Genomic DNA, 18203 nt, shown 5'->3' with positions numbered 1-18203 from the left:
AGATTCATCAGATAGAAAAAAAGTGGTTGAGGTCACCTACATGAAATTGTTTTGTACCTGGATAGGAGACCTCCTGGGAAAGCTAAGGTTGCTGCTGGAAGAGGTGTTAGTGGGCCAGTAGGGGGTGCTCAGCCTATGGTCTGTGTGGGTCCTAATGCCCCACTATAGTGATGGGGACTATACTGTAAAAAAGGCACTGTCCTTCCTATGAGATGTCCCCACTACCTCTAAAGCACTTTGAGTGGAGTGTCCAGAAAAGTGGTATATAAGTATAAGGATTGACAGCACTGCAAACATCATGAGAACTGTTTTGTGTTTTGAGTGATTCGTGTAAAGCTAATGTTAAATAGCTTGACTCTAGAACTTTTACATCCTATAAAAGCAGACTGATATTCCAGTGGATGTTATTGTGCATCATAGCTTTATGAGCACTCCAATGTGTTCTCTATGAAAACCAAACGGTTTTAAACATAAGATTATAGAACAGGCCACACTGAATGCAGAGTTGTGTGTTGATTGTAATCTCATTAGGATATTAAATGGTATACCAACGCCCCCTAGTGAAAATGACTGTAATGACACCCCATCACCTCAACCTGACTGGACTTGAATTACCAAAGGTTTGGTGAAACCTACAAAGTGGGAAGAGGCAGAGCGTGCAGAAAGACATAAGAAAAGAGCTAAAAGGAGAAAAAAGAGATTCAAGTATAGAAAGAGATAAGGGAGGATAAAGAAGGAGGAAGAGAGAGAGACCTATAGAGAAGGTGCCAAGCTGTCACCAGTCCTGCCCAGGTAGGGAAACAGGCTGGGAGCCCAGAGCACTGTCAAGACACAGAGAGGCAGATTGGGCATGGAGCTGCAGTTTGCCCTGCCTGCTACAGCCTACCTTCTCCTGGAGTGGGTTCCCAGTTATCAGTCAAGCTGCTCCTGGCTCTGCCCCCTCGCTGACGCGCAGTCCTGGCAAAGAGAAGGATGCTGCTGCAGCAGGGGCACTCTGGGCAAAACCTGGGCAGCTCTGCCCGCAGCACAGCACAAAGAAGCAAAGCAGTCACATACTGTACACCCCAATAGTTTATTGCAACTTAACATTCGACTCCACTGGCAGCGGCTGGAATCACTGTAATTTGGCAATTTTATTACAGTGCGTTTGACATGCTGTCTCCAGGCCTCCCTTTTATAAATGTATTAACACGTTATTCATCATTTCAATGTTTTATTATCCCCAGCGTAGTCAACAAATACAAGATGCACTGACCGTACAACACACCGACTGGAAGACATCAGATCAATTATAACTGGGTTTATAATCATCAGAAAACAATTCTGCGAAGGTTCAGTGTTGGCATGGTCTGTGTAAGGCCTTGCACCCCAGCTCCGGGCAAGGCTTGTCCTGAGGAATGACAGCAGGTGGCTACGCTACAGGAATGTGTTTAAAAGTAGAGGGGAGAGGGGCCCTGGGCTTGGAACAGGGTCTGTGTGGAGTCTGCATGTTCTGCCATGTGTTCTGAGCTTGAACCAGTAACCCGACAGCTATGCCTCAGTGCAGTGTGGGTGGTAAGTCTAGAATATTTGAGTTTTTCTATATGTGCAAGTAGATTCTGTTTCTAATTATTCTCATCCTTAATAAAAGTGATTACTGGAGTTTGTATTGCTTATTAGATCTAGAATTTCACAGCCATACATATTTTTTTGAAGAGCATCGAAAATGTATCGCTGTTGAGGGTGTGTTTAGAAAAATAATGTATGTGGATTTTAGATATTGATTTAGATTAAGCTGTTAATTCAATGTTGGTGATTTGGCACAGGTGATGAGATTATTTATCCGTCTGAATGTCAGGCCAGGTGAAGATCAAGAAAGAAAAACACAAGCATGAATCAACAGGCCCTGCTCTTCAAGAAAACATCCCTGCTGCTCCGGTGCGCTGGAGTCCGGACTTCCGGAGGGCTCGTCGGCTGGGTGTCCCATTGGAAACGGCTTTTCAACGGTGACTACATATTCAGAAGAAGGGAGACTTATTGCTCTTACAACCTTCACTTCTGACTCAAAATTTGTGGAACTACGTATTTTAAAGGGGAAAGTTGCTTTTTTTTTTAGTTGATTTAGTTTAAAGGCGCTTCATTGAAGTGTCCAATTCTGTGCATCTCGAACAGCCACTGTCCTGCCTCTGTCTTTTTTAACGTGGCGCTTCCTTTGATAGAATCAGACGGGGAAGAGCAAAATTTACATTTCCATTTGCCAGGTTAAGGTTTTGGATAAAATGACAGGGGAACTATCTCCTATTTTGTTGATTAAAGCAGCCTGCCAAATTTAAGTCTAAGCAATGGTGTAGAACAACGAAACCTTCCGAATCGCTGGTACTGTGGATCGGAGGGACTAGCGCAACCAGCACGAATGGGCAACTTTAAAGCTCAGTGTGGGCTGCAGTGTTACAAACCTGAGACTGGATTGGCTGGCTTCTCAGAGGCAGACGTGATAGCAGCATCACTCAATTTACATGAATCTGATCAGACACATTTTAAAAGAGGTGGAAAATCACCTTTCTCTGCAGAATGGTCAAATATGAAAAGGATAAGGATAATACGGTATAAGAGAAATCTATAAGCATTTTTTTTGGATGGAGCCTACCATCAGATCTTTAAGATCGCCAGATCCTAGAGACAGAAGAAGAGTCTTCCTTCAGATGTACGGAGCGCCGTATTTTTAATTCTCCCTCCTCTCAGCGCCCAGGCGGCAGTCGCAGGCTTGGAGCGGTAGCACACGTGTCACTTTAAGAGAAGGGGAGGCGTGGAGCCGGGCCGCATGAGGAAGTGTAGAGCTGGGGGTACAGGGGGAGAGAGACGGCAGGAAGGAAGAAAACAAGCGCTGGAGTCTGTAGCGAGCGACACTAGGCGAGAAGGTGTTTTATGTGTTAAATCGCAAAATCGGCAACGCGGAGGCACTGGCTATCTCGGACCACTCTCCCTGAGAGCAACATAGGTAGGTGTGAACTGAGAGAGCAATCGGACTCCGGCCACCGTGCAGCAATCGGGTAAATTGGCCGTGAAAGAACACCGTTTCAGTGGTTCGTGATGATACAAAGGCATTGCAGTGGGGTATGTGTGCGGTTCTTGTTATATCTCAAAACTGGAAATATATATATATATATTTTACCTGCTGTAAAAATAAGGTAAAGGGATGCAATAACAAAATAACGAACGAGTCACGAAATCTCGAGTGGTGCAGAAAAGCAACTGGCAGACGGTCGTCAGGAGGCACGAATGTCATAATTTCACACATGTAGTTACGGTTTCTTTGCACAGTCGGTCTGTGGAAAGCTACGACAGGAGATTGAGTTTTATAAAGCACGCTTTGGGGTCGGTAGCTACAAATTCCTTGCTATTTGGTTAAAGCGGCTCCTAAATGCTACAGTATGTAGTGTGACTGAATGCTGTACTTAGAGGCACTATGTAAGGCATTAGGAAAATCCTTTGACGCTCGCAAAAATAGCGTAAATAAAAAAATGCTGATTTTCTTATTCAAACTCTTTGCACTTTATATTCGTTTTATTATGCCTATGTGTAATGATAACTATCGGGCACCATAAACCATATTGGAGAGCACCGAGATTTATGAACACTAGAAACAAATACACTAGCTATAGAGATGGATAGACTGTAGGTCGGGACGCGAACTGGGCCACAGCCGAGCTTCGGACTTCGCAGTCGGTACCAGGCGACAGGAAAGTTCGAGTGTTGTGACTGGCGGTAGGCCTCTGCGCGTCTTGGCAGCCGGATTTTTTTTAAGACTTTGTGTGTTGCATAGTAGGTCTGGAGGGCAAATGAAAGGCTGGATTGTGAGGATGAGATTTTAAGGAATATACCTTCCTGCTTGCGTGGCTCCTTTTTACATTCGCACGGAGGTGATGATGAGGTAAATCTTAAAGGGGTAGAAGGCAACGGCCGAGCTTGGCGATCACTTGTAATACCATCCTGTAGGCTAGAGAAAATATCATTTTTTACCGTATATTGCTCAGTACACAAGGGGAGATAGCAAGGATTTAGAAGACCACGAACTACAAAAAATATATGGTGAATAGTATATAGGTATAATTATATATCGCTAAAGGGAAAATGTTAAAATTCTGGCGTTTTGTTTTCGTTTAAAACTTTTATTATGAAAAATCGTCTGTTCAGGGTCGTCATCACAAGACTGCTTTTTAAGAACGAGGTTAACGAAATCTATTTTCAGATGTATGCTGGGCCATGAAAACTTCAGTAAGGTGGAATACCCAGTAAAGATTATTATAGACCGTCTGAATGTGTGTTTTTCTCATGTGTAACATTTAAAAAGGGACTGTCTTTTCATACATTACAGTCATGGAGGTATGGAGCACGCAGGAGTGGCGAATAGGCTATAACTAGGCATTGAGAAGGCAGACTACTGTTCTTAATTCAGCTGGCCCTGATTTACAGCAGTATATTAGCCTCCAATAGATTACACGGAGCGCTGTGCTTTCAAGAGACATTTAGGGTATGCTAAGGCACAGGAACGTTTCCTGATCTACATCAGATATGTTAATTTGTAATAAGTTTGAATGCACTGACAGGGTGCCCCACCTAAATGTGCCATTGTTATCCTGTCATTGTATACGGTGCCTTTTCTCTTTGAATACCACCTCATTGTGCATCGCACAGTCAGACTGTGGTAGAGGCCAGACATTTTACAGCACAAGAGTTTCAGAATCCAAGATAAGGGGGTTTTCAGAGTGAAAATGCAGTCAAACCTCAATGCAAAAACGTGGGAGAAAACAGGTTCGCATTCCCCTAACTCGCTCAGGCAACAGGGTGGATGGATGTCAAAGCGCGGCTTCATACAGACAGCCAGTGACTCAGAGTGACCTGGGACCAGATAGGAGTCGAGCTCTTGAGCCTGGCTGGATCAGCTCTGTGCTCTCCCCATCTGAGTCTCTAGGGCTGTAATAGCACATACGTAGGTAATGAGGCTTAGACTCGGTGTACTTCAGGTGTCTTACGTTCTTATCTTGAAATGTTGCCGCAATGTAAAAGGTGAAATGTTCTAATCCAGGATACAGTCCATATGAGCATTAATGGCCAGAAACCAAGTTAAGGGAGCAAACGTCACAGTGCTGATATATAGTCAAGAAAAACAGTTGAAGGTAACATACTTCTTACCAGTACACTCATTTAAAAACGTGATACCAGCTTGCAAATGGTCTGAGCCTCATTCTAGCAGTATTCAAACCATGATTTAAGATTATTAGTCTACAGTACGTTGATCTCCAAAATAGACTTCACACACATGCAAAATTGCTCATATCTATTGGAAGGTGATGGGGGGAAGTAAACGAAATTCAAAAATGTTAAGAAGCTGTGCAAATCAAACCTAATGTTAACAAGTGTAAGTAATGCAGAGCATGTAGCTGAAATGCACGTCGCAAAATATCGAAAAGGAAATATGAACAAGCAACTGCAATACAAACGGTTTAGGCTTTTGTGTTGATTCATCTTCTTCCTCTCAGATTAAGGCAGAAATCGCCCACATTTAGGTCTTTGATAATTAGCGGTCATCTGACTCCCTTTAGCAATTTGAACAAGTTCACGTTTGACTAGAAATTCAGACTCCATTGCATAATTTTTGGTGAAACGTTAGCTGTAGTGAGATCTGCTACATAAAAATGACTTGACAAGCCCTGATGAAAGTGCATTAACGTGAGCAGCAGCTAATGAAGACTTTCTGACATGTAACCAAACTTGCAGAGTCCACAGGGGAAACAACATGACCTGCTCGCTGGGGTTAAATCGGAAATCTCAGCGTCTGCCAGGCTGCAGACGTGAAAGAGATCAGGAGAAAAGACCAAAGAAAGTCCTCAACACACCAGCAGCTTGTTAATTACACTTTCTCCTAACAGGGAGATGCACAGTTGGGCATGCTGCTTTGTGTATTTATGCATTTACTGAACAAACACCCTATCCAGGGAGACTTACAGTGTAGAAAACTTGTGTAGTCCTTTGTGTAAATATTGGAACAGTTTTGCAGGTAAAATAAGACACAAGAGGATTAAAATGACATTAAGGCTAGCATCAATTGGAAAAGTTTAAATTGACGGATCTTATGTTAAAATTGTGTTCCACACTAAAATGGCCTCATTTAGAATCTTGTGTACAATATTGGTGATCACGTAATAGAAAAGATATTGTTGCTCTGGAATCCATCCAGCGAAAAGAAACCAGGGACTGTCCTACTCTGACAAGCTGAAGGAACAAGTTGACTTGAAAGGGGACTTGAAAAAAACATTTTAAATCCTTAAAGAGACTTAATCCAGGGGCGTTTCTCTAAAGGAACAATGAAACACGAGTGGATGCTGCTTGGAAGCGCTTTTAAAGCTCAGAGCAGGAGGCACTTGTGAGTGTGGAACAGGTTACTCAGCCATGTTGTTGATGACAATGACATGGCTTCTTTCAAGAAGTGTCTGAATGAGGTTTTGAGATAAATGAACTTGTAACTCCCTAACAAGCTTGATGATCTGCTCTTGTTTTAGGAAGAGCAACACAAGTGCAATGTGAAACTGCTTGCCCCTGGAGTTATGACATCACGTAGATTGAACTCAGTATTTTGTTATCCCAAGGAGTAGCATTAATTCAAACAAGGAACAAGCCTATCTGCACACTGTTTAAAGAGTAAATAACATCATACAGCACCAGTCAACAGTACACCTCCTTGAAACCAGGTTTTTCATGATTATCTGTGCTTTAATCTGTATATACTTGTCTGTAAACACTTCAGATTAAAGTACGTGATATGTGTATTTATAATCTTAAGTGAACTGCATTGAAAATGTTAATTTTTCATTTTCAATAAAATAAACACCCACAGCAAGCAGATTTCAGTCTGAAGCCCAGGTTAGTTAAACATCAGAAATGTGTATAACGTGGTGTTAGAACAGTAAAAGAAGTTTAAAATTCTTTGTTAGATGTTCTCACAGTTAACTAGAATGTTACTTAATTTACCTTTGTCACCAATTATTGGTAAACAGGTGAGGGTTCATGATTACTATAAATATAGGGAGCATGGGCAAAAGTTTGTAATTCCTGCATGAACATGGCAAAGTTTGCTCGGTTAAGCAAGGACAAAAGACAGTGTATAATCACTTTAAGAAATGAAGCTCAATCTTTATTACAAATTGCAAGAACTTTGCAAGTGTCAGTAACTGCTGTGGCAAAGACTATCAAATGATATGAAGAAACTGGCACTTGTGAGGACCGGAAAAAGTTCAGGCAGGCCAAAAGTGACCTCAGAATCAGAGAATAGGTTCATTAGTGTCACAAGTCTGCGAAACCGGCGACTGGCCTACCAGGAAGATTTGCTGCAAAGAACACACTGTTAAGAGTGCAGAATAAGAGGAAGAGTCTTGCCTGGGCCAAAAAACACAGAAACTGGACCTTTGAGGCCAGCTTCACGCAACCTCCTCTGAACAGTTGATGTTGAAACATCTGGACTTCTAGCTGCATTGAGCTCAGCTTGCATTGAGCCCTGTATTTCAGGGGCAGTTAGTCGCCGGTTTCACAGAATTGTGACTCTAATGAATGTATTCTCCGGTTCTTTGGTCACAGATAATTCAGAAAAACCTGTTTTCAAGCTGGTGTACTCAAACTTTTGACTGTATGTGCCAGTAAGATCTTGGCGGATAATGTGGACTGTTGTGTTTTCTTAAGACGTACATATAATTTATGCGCAAGAGCTACACTCCACAGAAGATTCATATTGATGTATTGTTTGCATTTTCTCATTATTGTGGTGGTATATATAGTTTAAAAGCACAGAATTTATATCAAGGGATGTCATCTTAAAAATGTCTAATGCACTAGTAATGCCTTGTTTATCATGTTGGGCACAATTGTAGCAACAGTGGGCACTCCTGGTTATCATGCATATTAGTAATATTTCCCCCATAATGGAATGTAGCAGATGGCTCGTACAGAGAAAGGGTATTTTTATTTAGATTAGTCTTCACGCAGGTACCTTCTCTTACCTTCTGACCAAGTTGTGAATGTGCTGCTGTTCTATAGCAGTATGTGGCGTATATTTATAATCATGGCTTCTGCACCATTCCTTCAGCTACCTGCTGTAGTGTAACTTTTCGACTGGACTTTTAAGGCAGCCCTGAATTGCACATTGACCTTTCTGCTGTAAGTCTTCTATTGCATGACGCCTCTGATGTGATGGAAGGCAGTGCTGTTTTAAAAGGAGTCCCAGTGAAATCCCTAGTGACTGAAGGCATTGCTCTGCACTTAATGCGTTTCTCTTTGTATCCTCTCCACCTTCCCCTTCCCCCTCTTCTCCATCTCCATGTCGAACTGCATCTCCGTCTTTTCTCTGCCTCTTCTTCGCTCCTTACTGCATCTTCCCTTCCACTCCGTTTCTCTTTTCTCGTCGGCGCTCATCCCCCCTCTCTTTCACCAGCACCTTCACCGCCGAGGACTGACCTTCCCCGGAGACCACCGTCGGCCTCGGTGCCGGTTGCCATGGTGACCTGCCATCCACAGTCTGGGCCTTAGGTGTAGTGATGCTTTTGCACTTTAATCCTCATCAACCTGCCTGGAAAAGAGAAGGCAGGAAGGACAGAGGGAGTGAAGGAGAGGTGGAGAGAGCCCTTGGGAAGTGACAGACTGTGTGCTCTCAGAGCTACGGTGATTCTCCAGTCCGTGAACGCTAACTTGCAGCAGCAGTTCAGCGCAGAGTGTGCTGCCTGGCTGTCGGCTCATGGCCGACTTGCCCACGTGGCACCCTGCCTCAGGCAGAAGAGCTCGGGAAGGGGCAGGGGCGAGCCCAGCCAGCCCTGCCTCATGCCCACTGCAGACCCACAGGGACACCGCAGGGACTGGGAGTGTTGCAGTCTGACATCTCGGAGAAATAAAGAAACAGTGGGGAGGCGGAGACTGATGTGCTGCGGCCATAACCGGAGGAGAACGACATTTTTAAATGTTAAAACATTCTGAGATTCTTTTTTTAAAGAAAGAATTCTTCTTGTGCCGAATGACTGCAGGAAGGTATTATTTGGGTTTCAGATATATTTCATGGATGAGTAAAAACAGGGGTTTGTAATAAGCAGTGCTAGGCTCTGCTCATAAACCGGGCAAGGAGAGGCTGACCGAGAGAAGCGGGAGAGAGCTGAGAGTCTGGCGCAGAGGGAGGGGGAGAAGGGCCCTGCTGCCACAGGCCCAGGACCGGCAGTGAGCCGCAGCCTGCCTGAATCCGGGCCGGCCGTGCCAAGTCAGCTCCAACGGCTACCAGCGTGGCCACCCGCCTCCAGACAGGGGTGAGGAGGGGGGGCGTCCTCTTCTGACGGGGTCAGGCGCAGGAGTCTCTTTCAGGAGTGCCCCTCCTTCTGCCTGGAGTTTGTTCTGCAGTAAGCCAGAGTGGAAATCTGGGAGCTGATCCGGAAGAAAAGAGCAGGGCAGTGATAAAGCTTTCCATGCGTGCGGGGCGTGGGAGGCGCTGTTGGAAGCGCAGAGGTGCACAGCGGTCCAGCACTGAAGCAAACTGCCCTGCCGCCCAACCGCACTGGCAGGCAGGAGCACGGCCTGAGCCGGTGCCCGGCATACAGGCACATGCCAAGAAGGGAGGGAGAATGTGCCAGTCCCCGGGGGGGCTGGAGACAATCCTTGTTAGTGTAGTTCTCTTGTGCACCTCAGTAATGCATGCAGTACAAGCTGGTCATTGTGTTCTCCTAGCTGGCTGGGTTTCTCTCTATTTGTAATGGCAGCGGTGACTGATCACTAACTGACATTTCCCGCAGACAGAGATTGACTGATTCAGGCCATCCTGTCTGTCAGGCCTGGATTAGGGGGATTAGGATTGATTAGTTCCAGATCTGAGAGCACTCGCGCCTTCAGACGGGGGGGAGGACTGAGAAGGCGATGTGGCGTGGGTATATGTGAACTGGACTTCTGTGGGTATGGTGTAGTTGTGTGTGTTTGTGGGTGCAGTGTAGCCGTTTCAGTGTCGCCTCCTGGCACAGCTCTCCTGGCACTATCACAGCTACATGCTATCAGCTGTGTCTGCAGCTTTAACTTCAGGAGAACAGGATGTGTCAAATACTGAAGCTGCACTATTGATGGTACGCTTTACTTCAAAGGCCTGATAAGGTCAGGTAATATTAAGAGAGCTGCCATCCTTGAGAGAGCTTTACTTCTGGCTTTCCCTCTGACAGTGTAAAGTACTGCCCCCTTGTGGCTCTTCTCTCTACTTCATGTTTAACCTGCATGTCAAAATCCTTCTTCCACTGCAGTGTTGTAGAGGACTTTTTACCCATAGGCCTAAATACTTTCTTAATGAGCCTTTTGTCACTTGTTTGGAGATTTTCTGGCACCTTTTAAAATTTATGAATAGCTTGAGAAACAACCTTTAGGAGCTAGAACAATGTACAAGAGTTGATTTTGTTTTTAAATTCATTTCTGTGACTGACGGCACATGAAACGGAATCAGAAGGTAGTCCTGGCCTCTCCTTAAAATCTTTGATCCACCTGGTATGAATCATTCTATCACTCTCTTCCTGCCTGTCTGGTCTGTGCTACCCAGCCCCACCTCTTCTGAGCCGCAGAGAAAAATCCAGATAACCCCAGCTATCTTTGCATCATCTCCCTCTGACCCATAACCTTTGGAAGTTAAACCAGCCTTAACACTGAATCTACAGCTCGGAAACAACCTTTAGTCTCCCTCCCTGAGCCGATAGAGAGAGGTGGAGATCTGCCAGGCTGGGAAGGAGGGTTTCTCAGACTAGAGGAGTGGCACCCCTTTGCAGTGGAAAGCCGAGAGCGAGGGGGCTGGCCATGTGGGCTCTGTGTGCGTGAGAGGAGGGAGACCCCGATTCCTCTCTGCACACTGTGAATCGGGCTGCCCCTCTCTATGGCAGGAGGAATTGGGTCTGCATCGCGAGTGCCTGTAGAACCAGCCAGTTGTGTGGTTTGTAGGGAATGTTGTGTGTTTGTGTATTGATGTGCTGAGAGGCGTGTCTGAGTGTGACAGGACAGCGGGCAATTGCACAGCACCGTGTCTTTTGCACTTGGCCCTGGGGTTAGAGGTAATGAGCGACAGCAGGTGGCTGGAACAGCAGAGACAGTTTAATTAGATCAAATTCAGTTAATTAGGTGAACATCTTTTCATCACAGCTAATTAATGCTGGGTAATTTGTTCTCCATTGGTGATGCTGATTAAAGAAAGGTTGCGCCTTTCTCCGATGAAGCCATTGCAGCTGACAGTGGGCGATACAGCCTGTCAGAGCAGTGTGTGTGTCTGTAATAATCCCTGGGCGTCAGGGTGTTTAACCCCCTAGGAACTCAGAGGGGCGTGACAGTGAGACGGCACAGGCATATTGTATTAGTCGTGTGAAAGACATGCAGGTCACAGTTTTATATCCTGTGCAAGGGGTCATAATACATCAAAACCAGCAACCAATTACATGCCCATAATTAATTGTGTAAGGTACAGCAGTCACTTCATGTGAGCCGGATGTCCAGGATAATTAACATTCACTCACTTTTAAATGAATATAATTTGTAGTCAGAAGCTGCACTTCATCTGCCCGAGAACGGGCACTTGCTTGGCGATATGGAGTGCCAACTAGAATAACGACAACTGTCTGCACTTGTCTCTTTCCCATCATCCCTCCACAGGTGTGCTGAGTGGAGCAGAGAGAGGGCCTGAGCGATGCCTGCGCTGCAGGGGTAGAAGAGAGGAGGAGGGGGGCGGGAGAGGAAGGCGATCCCAGGCCAGGCGGACGGACATGAAGCTGAAGCAGCGCGTGGTGGTGCTGGGCGCGGTGCTGCTCCTGCTGGGGCTGGCCAAGGTCTTCCTGCTGGACGGCGGGGAGGGGTCGGCCACCAGCCGCCGCGACCTGCGCGCCTTCCGCCGCATGGAGGCGGGGCTGCGGCTGGCGCGGGGGGCCAAGCTCACGCACACCCTGCAGTCGCCCTGGGAGGTGGCCGCGCAGTGGGTGGGGCCGCGGGAGGTCTACCCCGAGGAGACGCCCGAGCTGGCGGCCGTGCTCGGCGCCATGGCCACCGCCCGTGTGGAGCGCGCCGACGTCGGGTACAAGGGCACCCAGCTGAAGGCGCTGCTGGTGCTGGAGGGCGGGCAGAAGGTCGTCTTCAAGCCCAAAAGGTAACGGCGGCGGGCCGCCAGAACCGCGCGGCGCTTGTTCTTGTGTAGAAGGGGCGCTTCCCATAACTCCCGCAGTCTGTCCCAGCCTGAGGTCAGCGAGTCGCCCTTAGATCCTCGCACATTGCAATTTTATGCACAATTTCCTGCCGAGTAAATGTCAAGTGCACGGGAATGTGTTTATCACACTTCTCACTTTTTGAATATTATTTTTATTGTGTATGAAATGTAACCTCCTGTTGTGATGCATTGTGCTTTGCAGATAATGGGTGAACATTGTGTATACCACAGGAGCACAGAGTCCTCCCCGGTTGAAATTCGCATCCCGTAGCATGTTTAGATTGACCCACTGCCAGGGAAACGATCGATTTTACAGTATGTCAATCTCCTGCTGTACGGTTTTCACCCTCCCACAGTGCCAAGATTGTTTATTTGAGTGGAAGGGTGTGTAGGATTATCACTCAGATTAACGCAATATCCTGCTGCTACATCCTTCTTCCTCAGGTGGATACGTTCTCAGGCCGTGCCTGGAGTGAACATCATCTGTTTTTTTTTCCCCATCAGAATCCTAAAAAAATTGATGATGGGTGTTTTTTTTTAATCTTCCTGTGCATGTTCCTGGTAAAAAGGCACCTAAATCACGGTGTGCTGTCGGCTCATAGGGGTGAAAACAGGAGTTCTCAGCCCCTTGGTTCTGCGTCTTACTGAATAAATGCTTTTTGGCTCTTGGATGGAGATGTTGCTGTGTTCAGTGAGCCACAGTCTTTTTCTTTCAGGTACGGTCGTGACTATGTGGTAGAGGGGGAACCCTATGCTGGGTATGACCGACACAATGCTGAGGTGGCTGCCTTTCACCTGGACAGGTAATGACACCTGGTGCAGGTGTGCTGGTATAGATTTGGATGGTAGAGCACATCTCGCTTTTCATTGTCTTATCTCGCCACCTGTCCCTTTCACCTTTTCCCTCCCCCTGTCTTCCTGCCTGCCTCTCTGCTCTGTTTGTCTTGCTGTGACCGGCGATCCCTCCCATCACTCTCTCTGTCTCTCTGCAGGATCCTAGGCTTCCGGAGGGCGCCCCTAGTGGTGGGCAGGTTTCTGAACCTGCGGACGGAGGTCAAGCCAGTGGCCACGGAGCAGCTGCTCAGCACCTTCCTCACGCAGGGTGAGTCTCTCCCTCGGAGCCGGGCGCCCGCAGTCACTCCAGAGCTCCGAACCCAGTGACCACAGGCGTGCCCCGTCATGCCTCTGCCTCCCCCTCTCTCAGGAAACAACACGTGCTTCTACGGGAAGTGCTACTACTGCCGCGAGAGCGAGCCGGCGTGCGCCCAGGGCGAGGTGATGGAGGGCTCGGTCACGCTCTGGCTGCCGGACGTGTGGCCGCTGCAGAAACACCGGCACCCCTGGGGACGCACCTACCGGGAGGGCAAGCTGGCACGGTGAGGGCGGGGCTGAGGGGAGGGGGGGGGCGCTGTTGAGGAGCTGGCTGAACGCTGTAACGGGTGATCCACGAACCCACACGGGCAGGGATGACGCCACAACACACACTTCTTTTCCACTTCTCCAGAGGTCTGCTTTAGGCCACACAACTGGATGAGAGCAGTTCTGAAATCGGTCCCAAGCATATATCCATTGCAGAACCCAGTTGAAAGAGCTGAAAGCAAATCGGCCCCAAAGATGAAACTGTCTGACATTAGCCTGCGATCAATAATTTGGCAGGGTCAAACAGCAGAAGAGTCGGGGGTTAGCCTGCACCAGGTGTGGGGAGCACTGCAGTAGCGACTGTAGGGGATGGTGGCTCATGCTGGGTGCAGAGCTCCTTGTGTGCTCTGTAGCGTGGTGGTGTTCTGAATCGGTGAAAGAGGCACAAGGGAGTTCTCTTTCCTTAGCCAGTCGGTCCGACAGGAGGGAGAGCAGGGATCGAGGAGGTGGGATCCATCAGGTGGGAGTGAGCTGCTGACAGGAGCCATGGGGGCGTGGGTGGGTGTGCGTGCCGTGCGAGAGCAGTCTACCGCGTACCCCTACCGACCGGGGTGCACAGCGACATTCCCGCCGCCCCTGCCCGCACCCTGATGCGGCCCTGTCCACACTCCAGGTGGGAGTATGACGAGAGCTACTGCGAGGCGGTGAAGAAGATGGCACCTTACGATGCCGGCCCGCGGCTGCTGGATGTCATCGACACGGCCATCTTCGACTACCTCATCGGAAACGCCGACCGCCATCACTACGAGAGTTTCCAGGATGACGGTGGAGCCAGCATGCTCATCTTGCTGGACAATGCCAAGAGGTACGACGCAACGGACCACTTCCTGGGGGATAAAGCAGATGGTTTCTGGCATTAACTGCGCCAGTTCTGTTTTTTTTCTGATGTCTGCTCTAGCAGTGCTAATCTCCCATAACAAATTAACTGGCAGTGATCTGTGCAGAAGAGTAAGAGAAACCTTATTTTTCTTGTTCAGACTTGGTCACAGCAGCCAGTGTCTTTTTTCATTTAATTACCTCTCCTGTTTTTAATCCTGTTTCAGCATGTGTAATTTCACCTCCCAGTTACTGAACATACTGTTCTTTCATCCTGAGTGGTCTTGGTGTGGCTGTTCTAGCTGAATTGTTTGAGACCTGGTGAATACAGGACTTGAATCAGGAATTTGGAGGAGGTGTAGCAATATTATATATCTATATGAAACCTCTAGTGCTCCTCTAACATCATTTTAGAATATAATATTAATCGATGGACATGTTTTGCTCGATCAAGCTATTGTTTGCCATGTGAATGGTGTGTGTAGCTGTGTTTCTGTGTTTGCTCGACAGCTTCGGGAACCCTGCCCTGGACGAGAGGAGTATTCTGGCTCCACTGTATCAGTGCTGCACGTGAGTATCTGCATCTCTGGCCGCTCTGCGGTGCTGTTCGTGTGCTGTTTCCCAGGCCTGTCTGCTCGAGTGTAGACATTCCCACTCTGGGGAACTCGGCTCCTACAACTACTCTGTAAATAATCTGGATATACTTGCCTCACGATTGAAAATTTCAGGTTTCTCCTGTTTCTTCTTGGCTATTTTAACAGCTCATAGCTTTGTAAAAGGATAATGCAGTTTCTTATTAAGAACTCACAAAGCTGTGCACAAAGACCGTTTCGCCAAGAAAAAAGCAACACTTGAAAGCACAGTAACACGTCCTGAAACCCTTTGCTATTGCGTCATTATCATCACACATGTCCTGGGGTCTGGCAGCTGCTCACACAGCGCAGCAGAAACAGAGACGGAGGACGTCTTGTGACTCCACAGTCGTGCGGAGGGCTGGTGGTGCCAGGCGCAGGCGTTGCCACCCTGTGAAATTCCTGAGCCTTGGGGCCGCTCCATCATAGGTACCCCAAATTCTAGCTGCCCTCTGAGCGAAGGTCTGTAGTGTGCTTCAGAGCTGATGGCTGTGCTGTGTGTTTGTGCTTTGATGGGCGGAGCGGTGGCTCTGTGGCTAAGGATCTGCGCCTGTGGCTGGAAGGTTTGCCAGTTCAAATCCCGCAGCCAGCAGAGGAATCCTACCCCATTGGGCCCCTGAGCAAGGCCCTTAACCCCAGCTGCTCCAGGGGTGCCGTATAAATGGCTGACCCTGTGCTCTGACCCCCAGCTTCTCTCCATGTCTGTGTGTCTCATGGAGAGCAAGCTGTAGTATGTGAAAAGACAAATTCCTAATGCAAGAAATTGTATATGGCCAATAAAGTGATCTTCTCTTATCTTAAAGCCACATACAGCACCAGAAAGTGATGCGGGTCTTGTTTGTCTTTCCCCTGGACCTGAAGGGCGGTTGAGGGCTGTGGGATTCCTGGACAGGCAGTGTACGCCTCCATGTCCGTTAGCTTTTGGCCTGATGAACGCCCCTGGGCCGCTCTCTCCTCTCCAGGGTCCGTGTGTCCACTTGGAACAGGCTGAACCTCCTGCGGAACGGGGCTCTGAGCGCGGCCCTGCGCACGGCCACCGCTCACGACCCCCTGTACCCCGCGCTGGCCGAGGCGCACGTGACCGCGCTGGACCGCCGGCTGGAGAGCATCCTCGCGACGGTGCGGCAGTGCATCGAGACGCAGGGCGCCGAGAACGCGCTCATCGAGGACCGCATGAACCTGCCGCACCCCTAGGGACCGGGAGAGGGGCCTGGGGGGGGGGGGCAGGGGAAGGAGCAGCCGCTGTCCTGGGACGCTGTAGCCCCTGCCTTTTGGGCCTCCCCACCCCATCCGGTTTAGAGCAGTGGGGCGCTGGGGTTACCTTCATGCTGCTGGACCTGCTTGGAATTTCCCTGCTTCAAAGGTCAGCATCGCTGGATCGACAGCGGGAGCCTCCATAGTGTTAAGTGACATTTCGAGTGGGGGATCTTTCCCCTTGTCTACGCCAGTGGTGGGCGTGAGGCGCTGGGGTTGCCGGGCGTCGCTGGACACGAAGCAGAGGAGCAGCGCGGTCTCCTTGCCCACCGGTCTCGGGATTCTGTCTGGGGAAGCCGTCGCCGAACTTGCCTCGGGCAGGACTGTGGATCGAGCTGCCGGCTGTAGCGGGGGGCCTGCGGTGCTTTGGAGCCCTGGCTCACTAAGGGACAGCGAACTGTGCACACTAAAACGGCTCTTTCCAAAAGCGCGCGAAAGAGGACTGGGGCTGGAGGGTGGAGTTTGTCTTACTGCGTGAATAAACCTCAAGCGCTGCGGCCAACGCAGCCTGGAGTCGAAACCTGCCCTGAGCAAAAGTGTATAGACAATGTGTTAATAATGTTGAAAATAATTCTGGGAATTGTCATTATAATATTATGTAAAAGAACTGAGGATTCAGAGTTTAGGTGTGCTGTATAGTTGGGGGGTGTTTATCTGGACTGGGACGCTGCTGGAATCCAGGAAGGGTTGTACTGGGGGTGGGGGGGTAATTGTGGAGATGATTTTACATTAAAAAATGAGGTTTAGCTGCTTTTTTTTATTTACTACACCTGACCTATACTTCCTTTCTATCGTGGTGCGAGAGGAAGTGTAGTGTGTGTGAAAGGGAGTCTCTCTCTGGTCTCCCCAGGAACAAAGCGAGAACACGGCTTCTAAATTAAGAGCCGTAAGAAAGTGTGACTGAACCTCCAGCTTCGACTTTCATTTCCTAGGTGCCAACCTTTTGCGGTGCAGCTGATAAAGAAGTAGCATCTAAGACCGTCTCCATTTCTGACCCGGAGCTGAGCAGCCAAGGGTGACGGGTATCACTTCCTAATAGGTCAATTTTAAAATACGATAACTTGGCACTATTCATATTTCTCTCTCTGTGCAGCCTTTGTGAGACAGAAAACATTTTTCAAGGTGTATTTTCCAGTCCTGAAGCCCCAGATACATTTTTAAAGGTAATAACTCCCCAAGTTCTAAAGACTTGAAATTATTGATCTGTGATCAAACAGGTGATAATTTAGAGATCATAGGGCAGCAAAATCGGGGCATTTGGTTTTAGCCCTCAATTGCACAAAGTACTTGGATTAATTTATCACAAATTTTCATGTTTTCCCAATTTCTGTAAGACTGGACTGGGGCTCTGCAGGATCTGATGCAGGTAAGTCTGCGTTCAGCTGAAACGACTCCAGGCCTGGAAGGCAAGAGGGTTTCTGGTTGAGCTTTATTTATCTGATTGAACTAGTTGTTTGCTTGATGGGTTCAAGTTGAAACCTTTTTTTTGTCCTAAAGGGCTGCAGATTTGAAGAGCCCTATTAAACCTTCTGGACAGTGACCCTGAGGAGCACAGCTGGGTTCCCTGGTCTACATCTACTTATTATTTAATTTTTGGAAATGTTTACATCTCCATTCTAATGCGCGGCAGCTTGGTGCTCTAGTTGTCTGCCTGTGAGATTGAGATGAGGTCACCCGGTTCTGTTCAGTGGGTGAAGACTCTTCAAGAAGTTCCTCTGGGCGGATTAGAAGATTTAGGCATTATTCTGCTTATGATCAAGAAGGCATTTATTTTTCTCTACAAAAGTTTTTAAAAGGGTAAGGTGCACTGTGAAGTCCTTACACTAGTTTTTGTGAGTTTATTGTGTATTTGAAACTGGAAGCCG

The 18203-nt window shown here is 48.0% G+C and overlaps 1 protein-coding gene across 3 annotated transcripts; it reads left to right on the top strand.

The window, feature by feature from the left end:
• Positions 1 to 2779: 2779 nt before the first annotated feature.
• Positions 2780 to 17084, top strand: fam20b (FAM20B glycosaminoglycan xylosylkinase). 3 transcript variants are annotated; one of them, XM_088599275.1, is made up of 8 exons: positions 2780 to 2977; positions 11674 to 12160; positions 12934 to 13020; positions 13210 to 13319; positions 13422 to 13593; positions 14250 to 14441; positions 14963 to 15022; positions 15946 to 16222. In XM_088599275.1, exons 2-8 carry the CDS (start codon positions 11784 to 11786, stop codon positions 16073 to 16075), a joined length of 1128 nt encoding a protein of 375 aa, XP_088455401.1. In that variant the 5' UTR covers positions 2780 to 2977; positions 11674 to 11783; the 3' UTR covers positions 16076 to 16222. The 3 variants fall into 3 exon arrangements, with proteins under 3 accessions (XP_088455401.1, XP_088455399.1, XP_088455400.1); XM_088599273.1 differs by having other exon boundaries at positions 2784 to 2977; positions 16047 to 17084; XM_088599274.1 differs by having other exon boundaries at positions 2967 to 3093; positions 16047 to 17084.
• Positions 17085 to 18203: the final 1119 nt, after the last annotated feature.

This window comes from Lepisosteus platostomus, chromosome 11 (assembly GCF_059453375.1).
Source record: "Lepisosteus platostomus isolate fLepPlt1 chromosome 11, fLepPlt1.hap1, whole genome shotgun sequence".
Taxonomy (NCBI): domain Eukaryota; kingdom Metazoa; phylum Chordata; class Actinopteri; order Semionotiformes; family Lepisosteidae; genus Lepisosteus; species Lepisosteus platostomus.
The sequence above is the reverse complement of the archived record's forward strand: the minus strand, read 5'-3'. Positions and strand labels throughout refer to the sequence as shown.